Source organism: Colias eurytheme, chromosome 10 (assembly GCF_061535395.1).
Source record: "Colias eurytheme isolate Ceu_HAF_F1 chromosome 10, ilColEury1 Martin Lab GWU primary, whole genome shotgun sequence".
In the NCBI taxonomy this organism is placed as follows: domain Eukaryota; kingdom Metazoa; phylum Arthropoda; class Insecta; order Lepidoptera; family Pieridae; genus Colias; species Colias eurytheme.
Window position 1 is genome coordinate 3,978,390 of NC_142989.1, and position 14,780 is coordinate 3,993,169.

Sequence of the window (14,780 nt, forward strand, 5' to 3'; positions counted from 1 at the left end):
GAATATTGTGTACCAGGAATAGTCTTGTTGCAAGACTTAACCAATATTCTGTAATTGTATTGTTCCCCAAAAACCTTTCAGCATAAAACCTTTGTATTTAAACGGTCGTGACTCTTGTGATTCAAAGTTAGTTTTAATACATTTGGTTCTGTAGACTTCTCTCCGTAATTCCACCGTGTGACTGCGATTCATTCGAATGAACGTTACCTTTTCCGCAATTTGTACCTTTTCACCATGAATTAAGTGGAATCTCATTCCACTTCACTGGAACCGTTTCTATTGGCAAGACAATTTGCACAACCGCCATTCTCGAGAGAAATACTCGACACTAATCCTACATCACGAGAGTGAAATTTATTCGCCAATTACACCACGTGCAAGTATTGACACAGTCCAATTTGTAAACACCTGGAGATAATTAACAAATAGTCCCCTCAAGAATTGGTGGATTTGCTTGTATATTACATGGTAAGTATCAGGGTTGGTAATTTTTTTTCTATAATAATCAGTCAGATGAATTCAGACGTTTGAAAACCGGAATCAAACATACAAAATACATACAATACAGTTGTAACAACAACTTTATCTTATATATAAAAATGAATCGCAAAATGTGTTGGTAAGCGCATAACTTGAGAACGGCTGAACCGATTTCGATAATTCTTTTTTTATTATATTCCTTGAAGTACGAGGATGGTTTTTATGTAGAGAAAACGTAAATATGTACCACGGGCGAAGCCGGGGCGGACCGCTAGTCTATAATATAAAAATGAATCCCAAAATGTGTTGGTAAGCGCATAACTTGAGAACGGCTGAACCGATTTCGTTAATTCTTTTTTTATTATATTGCTTGAAGTACGAGGATGGTTCTTACGTAAAGAAAACGTAAATATATACCACGGGCGAAGCCCTAGAGCAGCAGAGTTGTTTCCAATCAGATTGATCAGTATTATATGTGTCTTGTTGTTATTATACTCGAAAATACGAAGTAATACAGCATTTATAAGGGAAGCTTGATAAGGTACTAGCTCGATAAAATTAATATTCTAATAGTAAACTGTCAAGAGCAAGAAGCAGTAGGTAGAGCTTAATACACTTTAAGAGCTGATATCAATATCCCATCTAATTTTAAATGTACCTTGTTGTATTAAAGCTACTAGGTAATTTACTTTTATTCGATTTACAGGATTTTAAATGTGTGTTAATATTTATAATAATAGATACATATTTTATACGTAATTAAAACCCTTTACAAAAATATTGATTGTTTTTATGTGTCTTATATTAGGTACCGTCTAGTAAGGATAATAATTTCAGCAAAAATATATTTGGAAACTAAATTCGAAATGTGCAACAACATAAATTAAATACGAAAAAAATATTAAGAATTTTTACGTGTTATCATGACCTATTCAAAATGTTGCACAATATTATATTCTAAACTGCAGGTTACCCACTTCCTGCTAGCAACTGAGTCACGATCTTAATCAAACATACTATCGCTCTACTTGTTTTGTAGAAGTTTATTTAATACATAAACAGATGAAAGAAGAAGTATAAATAAGTGTAAATTCAGTGTTTACCTGAAAAAACGCAGATACAGAGCTTAAAATGTTGTTTTTGTTTCAGCAAACGCCGGCAATTGTGAGGGGGGGCGTGAACCACGCAGTCCGGAAAGTCGAGCCGCAGGAAACACACAGGTTCGATAAATTATGTTTTTATATTGATGTTGACAGTTTATTGTTCAAATTTGTGTATAGGTAGTCTTTATTATTTTATATTTCTGAAAGGGTGACCTTTTGTTTTACGTTGAACGTAGATATTTTTTGTTTTGGTCGATTAACGTAGTTAACGTTATGACGGTACAATGAATATTTTTAAAGTAAAGATCGCAATTTGCATGAGTTATTCGAAGAAAGGAGAAGAAAGGATCTTGCCCCCCAATACATATTTTGTTTATATGATAAAATAATAATTTTACTTTTTATAATATATTTTGAGATATGAAAGAATAACAAGTATTCTGAATTAAAATTTACTTACCATAAAAATTCGCATTCCAATTAAATCATAACACGGTTCATCCTATAAAATATTTTAAAACCGCATGACGATGCTCCACATAGAACTGAGTGAAATAATTATTCATTCTCAATATATTTCGATCATATTTCGTTCAACGGCTTTAAAATATAGCAAAGGAATTTATGCATGTACATTCTTAATTAGCATAGCGAAAATAATTTAGACGCGATTAATTTATTTTAATATTATTTAATCCGACGTGCGTAACACTTTACAAGTCACGACATCACGGGTCTAATAATATTATAAAAATATTATACTCCACACAACTGTCATACAAAATTTAATGATTAATTACTATTTAATAAGGGACTAGTTAAAATGTTTAAATTATGTCTTTACTCTTTACGGTCAACAACAATCTTTATGTGACCGTTAAAAAGTCTAATAATCGCGTTAAATTTAACACAAAAAAGTACTGGCATAGCGAATGTTATGAAAATGTCTCTTGTATCACAAACTGACCATCGTAATGCCAATACATCAAAGTTTTTAAATGACTAGGTGATCGCTCGCTCGCAGTAAACTAACACAGCGAATATCGAATTAAAATGAACCAAATAAGCTAACAAAACATGACAAAACTCTATCCATTTTTGTTAACATTTTCCATTCAATTCAGATAGACAAATTATTTTTTAAATATTTTTTTTCTGCCACGGAACTTTTGATATATACCTTCATTTTTAGTTACAAAATTGTTACAAATAGTGCAAGTTGCTCTAGTTATACACTTCTATGAATTATTGAAATGCATATTGTTATTAATAATTAATTATTATAAAACAAAGTCCAGCTATCTGTCTGTCTTATGTACCTATGCTAGATCTTTAAAACAACGCAACGGATTTTGATAGTATATTTTTTAAGTTTTATACAACGCGGGCGAAGTCGCGGGCGAAGTAGCAGACAGGAAGCTAGTATACAATAAATAACTTTGTCACTGTATATAGAAACCACATAGAGAAGACTTGTTTATTTCTGTCACAGTTTTCACCCAACTCAGATGATGTTTGGGAAACAGCAGAGGTGACGTTGGAGCGAGGGATGTCAGGGTTGGGACTTAGTATAGCGGGCGGGGAGAGCGGTGGAGATGTCAGCATCACGCGGATCGCACCAGCGGGGGCTGCCAAGAAGGATGGTCGACTGCATATTGGTGATATCCTTCTGCAGGTATATATTTTTACTAATGTAATACTAATATTAAATATTGATAAATTTGATAATTGAGAGATAAAGCCCATTTCTTATTAAGAGTAATTCGATAAGGATAATATATAGTCTAGTAAGGCGTAGGTAAGACGAAAATGTTGAATTGTTTTATGTAACGAATAAACACAAAAAGTCGACCGATTTCAATATTTATTTCAGCAGTAAAAAAAACAGATAATTGTGATTTAAGATATTATTACGTTTACTACACATTTCACACATCACCTTTTTTCCAAAAAACATAATAAGTATATAGAGACTGCAATAACACTGCTTAAACAATTTTGCTATAAACGAACCCTTCTTAATATAAACACATAATTATGTATTTATTTATAAACATCGAAACCGCGAAACACAATGTTCATCCTACTATTTTTACAATCGATTACACACACTTTGTAGAAAAAGTGAAGGTTTGGAAGAAACAATAATTAATTACCATGGGAATTAGAAAATTGATAATCGGAATAATATGAATTATATGAATAAAATAAAATAAATTAATATTTGAGAACATTCAAAATAATGTTATCTAAAGGCTAGGTCCAATTTTATGAAATTGTCGTCGTCGTCGTCGTCGTCGTCGTGTCAGCCGTGGAACGTCCACTGCTGGACACAGGCCTCCCTCAGGGTTTTCCACCACGCCCGGTCACCGGCGGCCTGCATCCAGCGGCTCCCTGCCACTCGGACCAGGTCGTCTGTCCATCTTGTGGGTGGACGTCCCACGCTCCGTCGTCCAGTACGTGGTCTCCATTCGAGAACCTTTCTGCCCCAACGGCCTATGTGCCTTCTGCGGGCTATGTACCCAGCCCATTGCCACTTCAGCGTGCTAATCCGGCGAGCTATGTCGGTGACACCGGTTCTCATACGGATCTCCTCATTTCTGATTCGATCTCGTAGGGAAACTCCGAGCATAGCCCTTTCCATAGCACGTTGAGCGACGCTGAGTTTGTGCACAAGGCCCAGGGTTAGAGACCACGTTTCTGTACCGTATGTCATCACCGGCAACATACATTGCTCGAAGACTTTGGTCTTCAGGCACTGAGGGATTTTGGACGAAAAGATGTTATGTAACTTCCCGAACGCTGCCCATCCGAGTCGGATTCGACGATTGACCTCTTTCCCGAAGTTAGACCTGCCTAATTGGACGGTTTGTCCGAGGTAGACATATTCGTCAACAACTTCGAGAATAGAGTTTCCAACAGAGACCGGAGTGGGCACAACATGGACATTTGACATGATTTTCGTCTTGTCCATGTTCATGAAATTGTGCCGCAGCACAATTACTGACACAGGACACTACGATACGATCGTCCTCATTCTATCTATTCTGCATTCTACTGTACGTATCAGAGTGAAACAAACATTCGGCATATCTGTATTGAAAACGATTTGTGTATCACAATACTTTATTCCACTGCGTAGTGTAGGTAAATATAATGTATACTTATTAATATTTCCAAATACACAACTACGACGTTGGGGCCTTCAAGAAAACTACTTATTTGTCCTTAAAAGGCCACCAGTAAGACTATAACTAGGTGTGTTTAAGGCAGTGGCGGGCTCACCTGACCCTTTGCTTGTTGTGACATAAAAAACACAATTCATAGCATATAATATTATTTACAAATGAAAGTCATAATAAACAGTCCCAGGAGAATATATCATTGAATTAGTAATTATTAAAGAGAAACAGTATTTTAAGGCTTATTGTTAATGTGGCCTTATTCAAAAATTTTGTATTACAAAAAAAAATGTGTGGCCTTATTATAATTTGAGCGAATCCAAAAATAAACAACCACAAACACACTTAAATAACATAACCTTATTTATGCAGAGCGATAAAAATTTAATATGAACGTAAAATAGTTACAGACTCTAGAATAAGAACGAAAAATAAAATCTTAATATAAGCCAAAATAAAATGACGTAATAAACTGAAAAATATTATCAAGTGAAGAAGATAAACTACCGTAAAGTATGTGATTCATTTTATGGAATTTTATAGACCGTCGTAAAAGGAAATGTGTGAATGTTGGGTAAATAGTCTAACGTAATATTCTAACATTTCTAAGTATTAAAGTTAGTTGAACATGACGTTTCTGTTTCCTTTGAATTGTTAGCATACTTTTCATTAAATATTCTTTACTGTAATTTTTCATTAAACATTATATAACATCCACATAATAGTAAATCTTATATATAAAAATGAATCGCAAAATGTGTTGGTAAGCGCATAACTCGAGAACGGCTGAACCGATTTCGATAATTCTTTTTTTATTATATTCCTTGAAGTACGAGGATGGTTTTTATGTAGAGAAAACGTAAATATGTACCACGGGCGAAGCCGGGGCGGACCGCTAGTTAAATATAAAACTTATAGTAAAGCATAAAATCTCTTTAAAAGAAAAAGAACATAAGCGAACTGTCTTTGGCCATTTTTGTATGTATTTTGTTGCTTTTTTTAAGACGTTTCTGCCAAGCTTCTAAACGACAAATGAATGATATTTAATATAAGTAGGTGTATGTGTATAAACAAATTCAATTGGCTCTATTACATAGATTTTGTTATAATAGCGGCTGTATTTTATTATTGAAAAATATAATAATGGTATTGGTTATTCATAAATAAGCGAATCATACAATAATTATTAATAACACGAATAAAATATTGAAAGTATTTATGTTGAATTGTTGATCATGTCCACGGATAGATGTAACATTAAATAATTTATAAAATTAAATCTCATTTCTGTGTTTAATTCAGATTTAACGGATTGGTATAAATTTTAATAGTTAATGGTTTAAAACTTTTATCAACATAATATTATTTGGACGAATAAAATAATTTATCTTTATATTGTATTATTGTGTTTCATCAATACTATAATAATATACATATAACTAGCTTCGCCCGCGGCTTTGTATGCATGTTCTTTTTTTTTTAACCAGGTTGCTCAGGCATTTGACCGCCATCTCACCTGATGGTAAGCGAAGATGCGGTCTTTCAGGTTAGCATGCCTGATCAGTAAGGTAAAGCCTATTCACTTTGGCCTTGAATAGATCCAAATTATATTTATCAGGAAACACGGATGGCGGTAGGGAGTTCCACATCTTCGCGGTTTTTATTAAAAAACTGTTTTCGAAGCGCTTGGTGCGCACATGGGGAATCTCGACCACGAAAGGGTGGAAACCAGTATTTCGTCGCGAAGTCCTGTATTGGAAAGGAGAAGATGTTCAAAGAAAGTCGCATGGGAATAAAATTTTTCGCCGCTATAAAAAGTAATTTAGAGAGTGCTGTAACCATCAAACTATTTCCAGTCACAAAAATCACTCCATTGCGAAGTAAAAGACAGACAAACAAATAAAAAATCAAACACTGTCGCATTTACGATAATATAGTAGGAACAGAAGGTATAGTGTTGTATGTTTTGTTTTATAATATGTTTCATAATCTATTCATATGTTAGATTATATTAATGAATCATCTGTGCAAAATAAGGAAATCGAAATCTGAAACAATGCCTCATTAAAACCTATATCTGTTCTATTCCTGATTATCTCTATGATGCGTTATACAACTAATATTTCGCTAAGCAGCTTTTCGTTTAACATTAAATTTAAACAGTAACATACTATTTCAATTCAATTAACTATATTTTTTATTCAAATTCATATAAGACATTTACCTTTTTAGAAAAAATCTTAATACAATAACACACAAAAAGTATATTTATTTTTTGTATCGACTTGACTCTATTGTGCCGTTTGGCATCTGAGGTGGAACTTTATCTTGCTTTTGACAATTCTGTGCCTCCAGTGAATAAGGGAGTAAGACGAGTTATTCCCTTTGGTTTTTATTGCACCATTGGATTCAGCTCGTCAAAATACACAACATATCAAAAGGTCATATCTGTGGGAATAGGATAAAATATTAAGATGTATTTCATAATTAGCTTTATTTTTAGTCTGTGTTTTTCTATTATTTACTCTGTGGATATGTTGTCTGTAGATTGATGTTTATCTATGACTTGACTTTGTGTCGGGATACGAAAAGAAATGGAGGATTGATAAAATGTATTTTTGTTCGGTGTCTGGGAAATAAACTGATTGGGCTAATTTGGCGTTTTTATTTACACCATCCCCACATAATTTGGGGGCTCGTCCGGGATGGTGGAATAAAGAAAAACAGCGGAAGATTATGATTGCGGTGATTAAACCAGATTAAGACTTTACGAATTATGAACTAAGAAGACTAAGATTTAAAGAAGCTTAAGATTATACGATTACGACTTGAAGACTATATAAAACTTATTATTTACATTATTCAACATGCCGCCGAAACGACTATTAAAGGATGATGATGATTATGGTGAACCATCGCCGCGTATTTCCTTTACTGATTTAGAAAAATCAATGACGCCATTTTCGGGTGATGATGCTTACGGCGTCGAGGCTTTCATAAGAGAATTTGAAGACGTTTCCTCTCTAATGCAATGGGGCGAATTAGAAAAACTCATATTTTCGAAGCGGCTCCTCACGGGGACCGCCAAGCTATTTTTACGTTCACTAAGTGGGACCACCACGTGGGATACACTTAAGTCTGAGCTCCGCGAGGAATTTGGTAAGAAGTTGAACAGTGCAACTGTTCACAAGAGACTTTCAACACGCCGGATGAAGATGAATGAGACTCATCAGCAATATTTTTTACATATGAAGGAACTTGCAGTACTTGGGAATGTTGAAGATGAAGCCTTGATGGAATATGTCATCGACGGTATTAAAGATAGTGAGTCCAACAAAAATATTTTATATGGCGCTTGTAACATTAAAGAATTCAGAAAGAAGTTAGACATTTATTCAGAAATTAAGAAAAAATCATATTATTCACCTAATAAGATTCAAAGTAATTCAGTATCAAAGTCCATTGGCATGAAAATTCAAAAAACATTAAGAGTAAAGAGATGTTTCAATTGTGGAGATTTAGATCATGAGTCGCCTAATTGTACTAAAGGCATTAAATGTTTTAAATGCAACTTGTTTGGCCATAAATCAACTGAATGTTCTAAAAGTATAAAGAAGAGTTTGGAAATTATGTCAACTAAGTATAATATTGATGTGAGACCTTTTAAGAAGCTGAAAATAAACAATATTGATGTAGAAGCCCTGATTGATACCGGAAGCGATGCTAATTTAATAATTATGTCTTATTTTAGGAAGATTCAAGGTGAAAAATTGTTATCTTATAGTTCAGGAACCACAGAGACTTTAACTGGAATAGCTGAAAAGGAAATTTATACAAAAGGATCTTTCACAGCAAAAATTGAAATTGATGATTGTTATTTTGAAACTTTATTTTATGTTGTTGATGATGGCGCTATCCCTGTCAACATTATATTAGGAAATCCTGTACTGAAAGAAGTAGAAATCAATTTTAAGGCTGGAACTATCACTGCAACAAGAATATTACACCTTACAATGCTAGAGAATGAAAATGAAGATATCACAAATATTGAAAACAAAGAATATAAGAATAAAATACAGAATATTATAAAAGAATATAACCCCAAAAGATGTACTAAAGAATCAAATGTAAAACTTAAAATATTATTAACCGATGATGTACCAGTTTATCAGAATCCACGACGATTGTCACCTTTGGAGCTTAACATTGTTGACAAACAGATTAAAGAATGGCTTGATGAAGGAATAATAAAAACAAGTAAGTCTGATTATGCTAGTCCAATTGTGCTTGCAAAAAAGAAGAATGGAAACTATAGATTGTGCGTTGATTACAGGAAATTGAATAAGAAAATTATAAAAGAAAGATATCCACTACCACTCATTGAAGATCAATTAGACAGATTAACTTATGCTAAAATGTTTACCTCGCTTGATTTAAAAAATGGATTTTTACATGTGAATGTTCATATTAATAGTCAGAAGTATACATCATTTGTGACACCACGAGGTCAATATGAATTTATTAAGATGCCTTTTGGCTTATGCACTGCTCCTTCTGTTTTTCAGAGATTTATTAATGACATTTTTCAGGATCTTATTATGGATGGTATTGTTCTATCATATCTTGACGATCTCATTTTACCATTTCAATCTGCAGAGGAAGGATTTGTTAATTTACAAAAAGTATTTGACAGAGCTGAAGAGTATGGTTTATTATTTAACTGGGATAAATGTTATTTTATGCAAAAAAGTATTAATTACTTGGGTTATATTGTTTCAGAAGGTGAAATTAAACCTTCAGTGGAGAAAATTGCCGCTGTAGAACATTTTCAGACTCCTAACAATATAAAGTCACTTCAAAGTTTCCTCGGACTAACAGGTTATTTTAGAAAATTTATAAAGGATTATTCATTAATAGCAAAACCTCTGACTGATCTACTAAAGAAAGGTACTGTTTTTAATTTTAACTTAGACTGTGAAAAAGCATTTCAGAAATTAAAGTTTATTTTATGTCAATCTCCAGTCTTGAAGATTTATGATCCGAATTTAGAAACAGAACTACACACAGATGCAAGTGCTGAAGGATATGGTGCTGTATTATTGCAAAGGAGTTTAACAGATAATAAGATGCATCCCGTTTACTACATGAGCAAGAAGACATCCGCTACTGAAAAAAAGTATCACAGTTATTATTTAGAAATATTAGCTATTGTTGAAGCTGTTAAAAAGTTCAGAGTATACTTACTAGGTATTAAATTTAAAATTGTTACAGACTGCTCCGCCTTGACTATGACATTGCAGAAAAAGGACTTACCTCCTAGAGTAGCTCGCTGGGCACTCTTACTTGAAGAATATGACTACACGATTGAACATCGGCCTGCAGCAAGGATGAAACATGCAGATGCTCTCAGCCGACAGCCTATAAAGAATATAATTGTACTTACCGATACCGCAGCACGTTTGCGAAGAGCTCAAGACGATGATCTGCAAATAAAACTAATAAAGAAAGTATTAGAAAAGGAATCTTATGATGACTATGTTTTAGAGAATGGAATGTTATGGAAGATTAAGGATGGAAATAAATTAATGGTTGTACCTAAGAAAATGCAAAATGAAATTATAAGAAAACATCATGAAAACGGACATTTTGGTTGTGTTAAAACTGAGGAATTAATAAATAGAAATTATTATATAGAGAATTTAAAGGAAAAGATTAAAACAAACATTGATAATTGCGTGGAATGTATACTTAATGCAAATAAAAGAGGAAAGAAGGAGGGATTTCTACATGTAATAGATAAAGGTGATTTACCATTGTCTACTTACCATATTGATCATCTAGGACCGTTGACATCCACCAATAAAAATTATAAATACATTCTTACCGTTGTAGATGGATTCACAAAGTTTACATGGATTTATCCGACAAAGACGCTATCCACCAATGAAGTAATAGATAAATTAAACATTCAAAAACAGACGTTTGGCTCGCCGCAACGAATCATAAGCGACCGCAACACTTCATTTACATCCAACATGTTTAAAGAATACTGTGAAGAAGAAGGAATTATGCATCATACGATCACAACTGGTCAACCAAGAGGAAATGGTCAAGTTGAGAGAATACATAGAATTATTATTGAAGTTTTAAGCAAATTATCATCAGACGACCCTACGAAATGGTATAAACATATTAGTAAATTGCAAAGATGTTTGAATAACACATATCAGAGAAGTATAAAGATGTCACCTTTCCAACTGTTAACAGGAATCAAAATGAATGATAAAGATGATGATATTTACAATAAAATACAGGAAGAGTTTCAGCAACATTTTTACAACGACCGTGAAGAATTAAGAAGGATGGCGAAAGCAAATATTCAGAATATACAAGATGAAAATATTAAAAATTATAATAAAAAGAGGAAAAAGTCGAATAATTACGAAGTAGGTGATTTAGTAGCGATTAAAAGGACACAATTTGTACAAGGTTATAAACTTTATCCAAAATACCTCGGCCCGTATGAAGTTATTGAGAAGAAGAGAAATGAACGATATAATTTAAGGAAGATAGGTCAGGGTGAAGGACCTCTGAGAACCTCAAGCTCAGCTGATATGATGAAGCCATGGGTAGCGACTGTTGACTCATCTGGGACAGATGATTCTGCAGGATGACCGTGTGGGAATAGGATAAAATATTAAGATGTATTTCATAATTAGCTTTATTTTTAGTCTGTGTTTTTCTATTATTTACTCTGTGGATATGTTGTCTGTAGATTGATGTTTATCTATGACTTGACTTTGTGTCGGGATACGAAAAGAAATGGAGGATTGATAAAATGTATTTTTGTTCGGTGTCTGGGAAATAAACTGATTGGGCTAATTTGGCGTTTTTATTTACACCATCCCCACATATCTCTAGCTGCGTCCTAACCCATTTTTTCGAATGACCCAAACGGTATAAGTAGGGTGTGATTAACGGTATAAGTTACCTTATCCATCATTTTAGGCAATCGCAAAGGAACTATTCGTCTCGAGTCAAAAGTACCCACGAACACAAAGACGTATGTGTAGTTATACTTTTTGAATAAAGACTTAATTCATTTTGTTCCATCAGTCCTAACACTATTTTAGTATAAACGCATTTGTGTCATTTTTCTAACATGAGCATAAAGGAACAACTCTTTTAGTGTCATTGGTTCAAGTGACGACATGAGACAGTTTGGCATTAATGCCGTGTTGCTATTGGTCTATTAATTGAATACTGCACGGAAACAACACACACTATTCCTTATTATTTTTAAATCGTTTTTTTTTTTTTAATAAATCTGCAACAACAAATCTTTATATTTTTTAAAAAAGGTATTTATCAGTTAACTTGGGATACTAATATATTTCTATGGAAATTAACTATTTTTTGCAATAGATATTAAAAATACAGTTAACACATTAAGTGCATTTAATGATATTAGACTCCTTGTTTATATAAATACAGAACGATAATTGAATCATCTAAAAAAAGCCAACAAAAATGTTGAACTTATATTTTCTTCTTATAATTGGGTAAGTTTTTAAAAAATAACTCGTTTTTAATCTTTTTTCAAAAAAATTATCTAACTACAATAATCAAGACAATAATACTATAGTCTATAATAGTCGCATAAAAAAAAGTATTTATAACCAGTCTTGACAATTTATGTATATTGTTTTCTCCGCATATAGCGTTTTAGCCACTGTGCTTTGGTAATTTGCCTTTTTTATAGGAAAAAAATCCGCAATATCGATACTTCTTTGGTCCTGCATTTTCGTAAACATTTTATGGATACTCTGGTACCACATATTTTGAAAAAATTGGGCTATTGTCACGTAGAGTCTCTTCAAAGTGCATGCCACAAGTCGTATTTGCATCCAAGGCACCTTCAAATCTGTGCTTAATTTTTTCATAAAATCTTTGCGGCTCATTGTATTTTCTTTATTTTTTTTTTTCTATCGTGTGATAGGGAAGCGCTTGACCACGATCTCGCCTGATGGTAAGCTGAGATGTGGCCTTATGATGGAGCGCGCTTCCCTAGAAGGAAGCATTAGCATTTATCTACATTATTTTGATATTATATGATATAGAAATTGTTAAAATTTTATATCATGCCGTAAAATATCGCCACTGACCACCTATAACTTTTCCTGTATTAACTGAACATACAGGAATATGGTTTTCGGGCTTCTCTTATCTCTTTATAGTGCTTGTATCCTCAATGTATACCACCATGACATTGTGGCGTTGCCACTCTTATTATCTATATTTTATTATCTGTGGCGTTCCGAAACGGAACGCACTTGATCGAATTTTAAATTGATTCGACGATAGTGAAAATGATTTACTAGGACAATAGTTAATACGCAAAACGCAATACGCAGTTGATACGTATTTAATACCAATACTCAATGATTGTCTCCTGCTAACCTGTACAGACTAGACAATGTTTCACCAGTCACCACAATGGTGACTGGTGAAACATTGTATTATAGCATTAACAACATAGTACTGTATTATTGAAAGATCGATTAAAGGTTTATTTTACAATCTACGACTTTCATTATACATGGGTAACAAAACCCCATAACATATTCGGTTTTACTCCGGACAACATCTTCAGCCACCCAATCCCTTTGCTTGAAGTCCAAATCCAGCGGAGGACAATAATCGTCATTTACTAAAATTGAAGGTTTTTCGTCCTAGTATAAAAGTTGTCTGGATCCCATTTTATACTCAATCTATAGTATAATACTATAGATATCATGTGAAACGTGACTTGGAAAAAAATTATTCAAATAAATCACAAAATAAAAATTTGAAACAATTTTAAAAGTTACGAAAAGCCCAATTATACGTCAAAATGACGCACAACATCCTCTTTACAACCAAATGGCGGAATTTACATGGATGAGCCAACTATGTACTGCTAGGTCTCGACGGCTAATAAGTTGGTTCTGGATTTTGCAGCGATTCGATGGTAAATATAGAAGAGTTCATACGTCAAATTTACGTAGATTGGACTTCTAGGGTTAAATGCATAAATACCTAAATGATGTTTTGTTTTTATTATCTAATAACGATAAAAAAACCCGTTGATTTCATTCGTTTTTCAAGCTACGTGCATAGTTTTTCCACTAAAAAGCCTCAATTGAGTCATAAAGTACACAAATTTCAAGCATAATAAGTCACATCATTTCTATAAAACCAAAACTGGCAATAATATAAGTCGTGTTGTGCAATTATGAACATAGTGCATAAGGGCATAAGTCGTTATATTGCAAAGAGTAAAAAAAAAATTATGTGAATACATTGAGTTATTCCATGAAGTACTCGTTCATAAGGCCACAACTACAAAAAAACACGAAAAAAGTATATTTCTGGGGTGGTTACAATATGTGTTCATATGTAAAAATATAGTCTAACATCATATCTTACACATACAAGCTTAAAATTTTGAATTAATAAAGATTTAGTATTGATATATAGTTTTTTGTCTCTCCTGAAAAGTGCTGTTTTTGAGTTATTCCCTTATTCACTGGAGGCACAGAATTAATCTGTAAACTCTGTTCTAATACAATTACATTTACATCGAAGTTGACATTGTTACCGACTTCCATAGCTGCAACCTCGGCTGCAACACCTCGTTATAAACTCCTTTAGGTTACACTAATTTATAATTTCCGTGTTCCTGTAATAAGATACATAAATATTTTAAGTGTTTAAAGCACTTTGAATTTACTACGAGTAAAGGGATCGCATATTAATGAAAAGAGGCTCCATTATATCCTTATGTTTATTCAGTGAAACTGTAGAAACAAGACTGAAAGCCAAAATTGAAATCGTAAAGAGAAAGCCCAATATTATAGCGAGCCAATTATAATTATTAATGTTTGTTTGGTTTTGATCAAATACAACTGAATGTTGTGTTTTGATTTGAAGCCTATACAATTAAATGAGAGTTCCTAGGTATTCTAACTCCTAA

At 33.1% G+C, this 14,780-nt stretch overlaps 1 protein-coding gene across 4 annotated transcripts in view; it reads left to right on the top strand.

Moving 5' to 3' along the window:
• LOC149905111 (disks large homolog 1-like) overlaps nt 1-14,780 on the top strand; it is a 39,589-nt gene that overhangs the window by 18,474 nt on the left and 6,335 nt on the right. For all 4 annotated transcript variants that reach the window (XM_090106625.1, XM_090106626.1, XM_090106628.1 and 1 more), the window contains exons 3-4: nt 1,630-1,700; nt 3,076-3,258. In XM_090106625.1, coding sequence (XP_089962751.1) covers nt 1,630-1,700; nt 3,076-3,258 — 254 coding nt within the window. The remainder of the gene's footprint in view (nt 1-1,629; nt 1,701-3,075; nt 3,259-14,780) is intronic.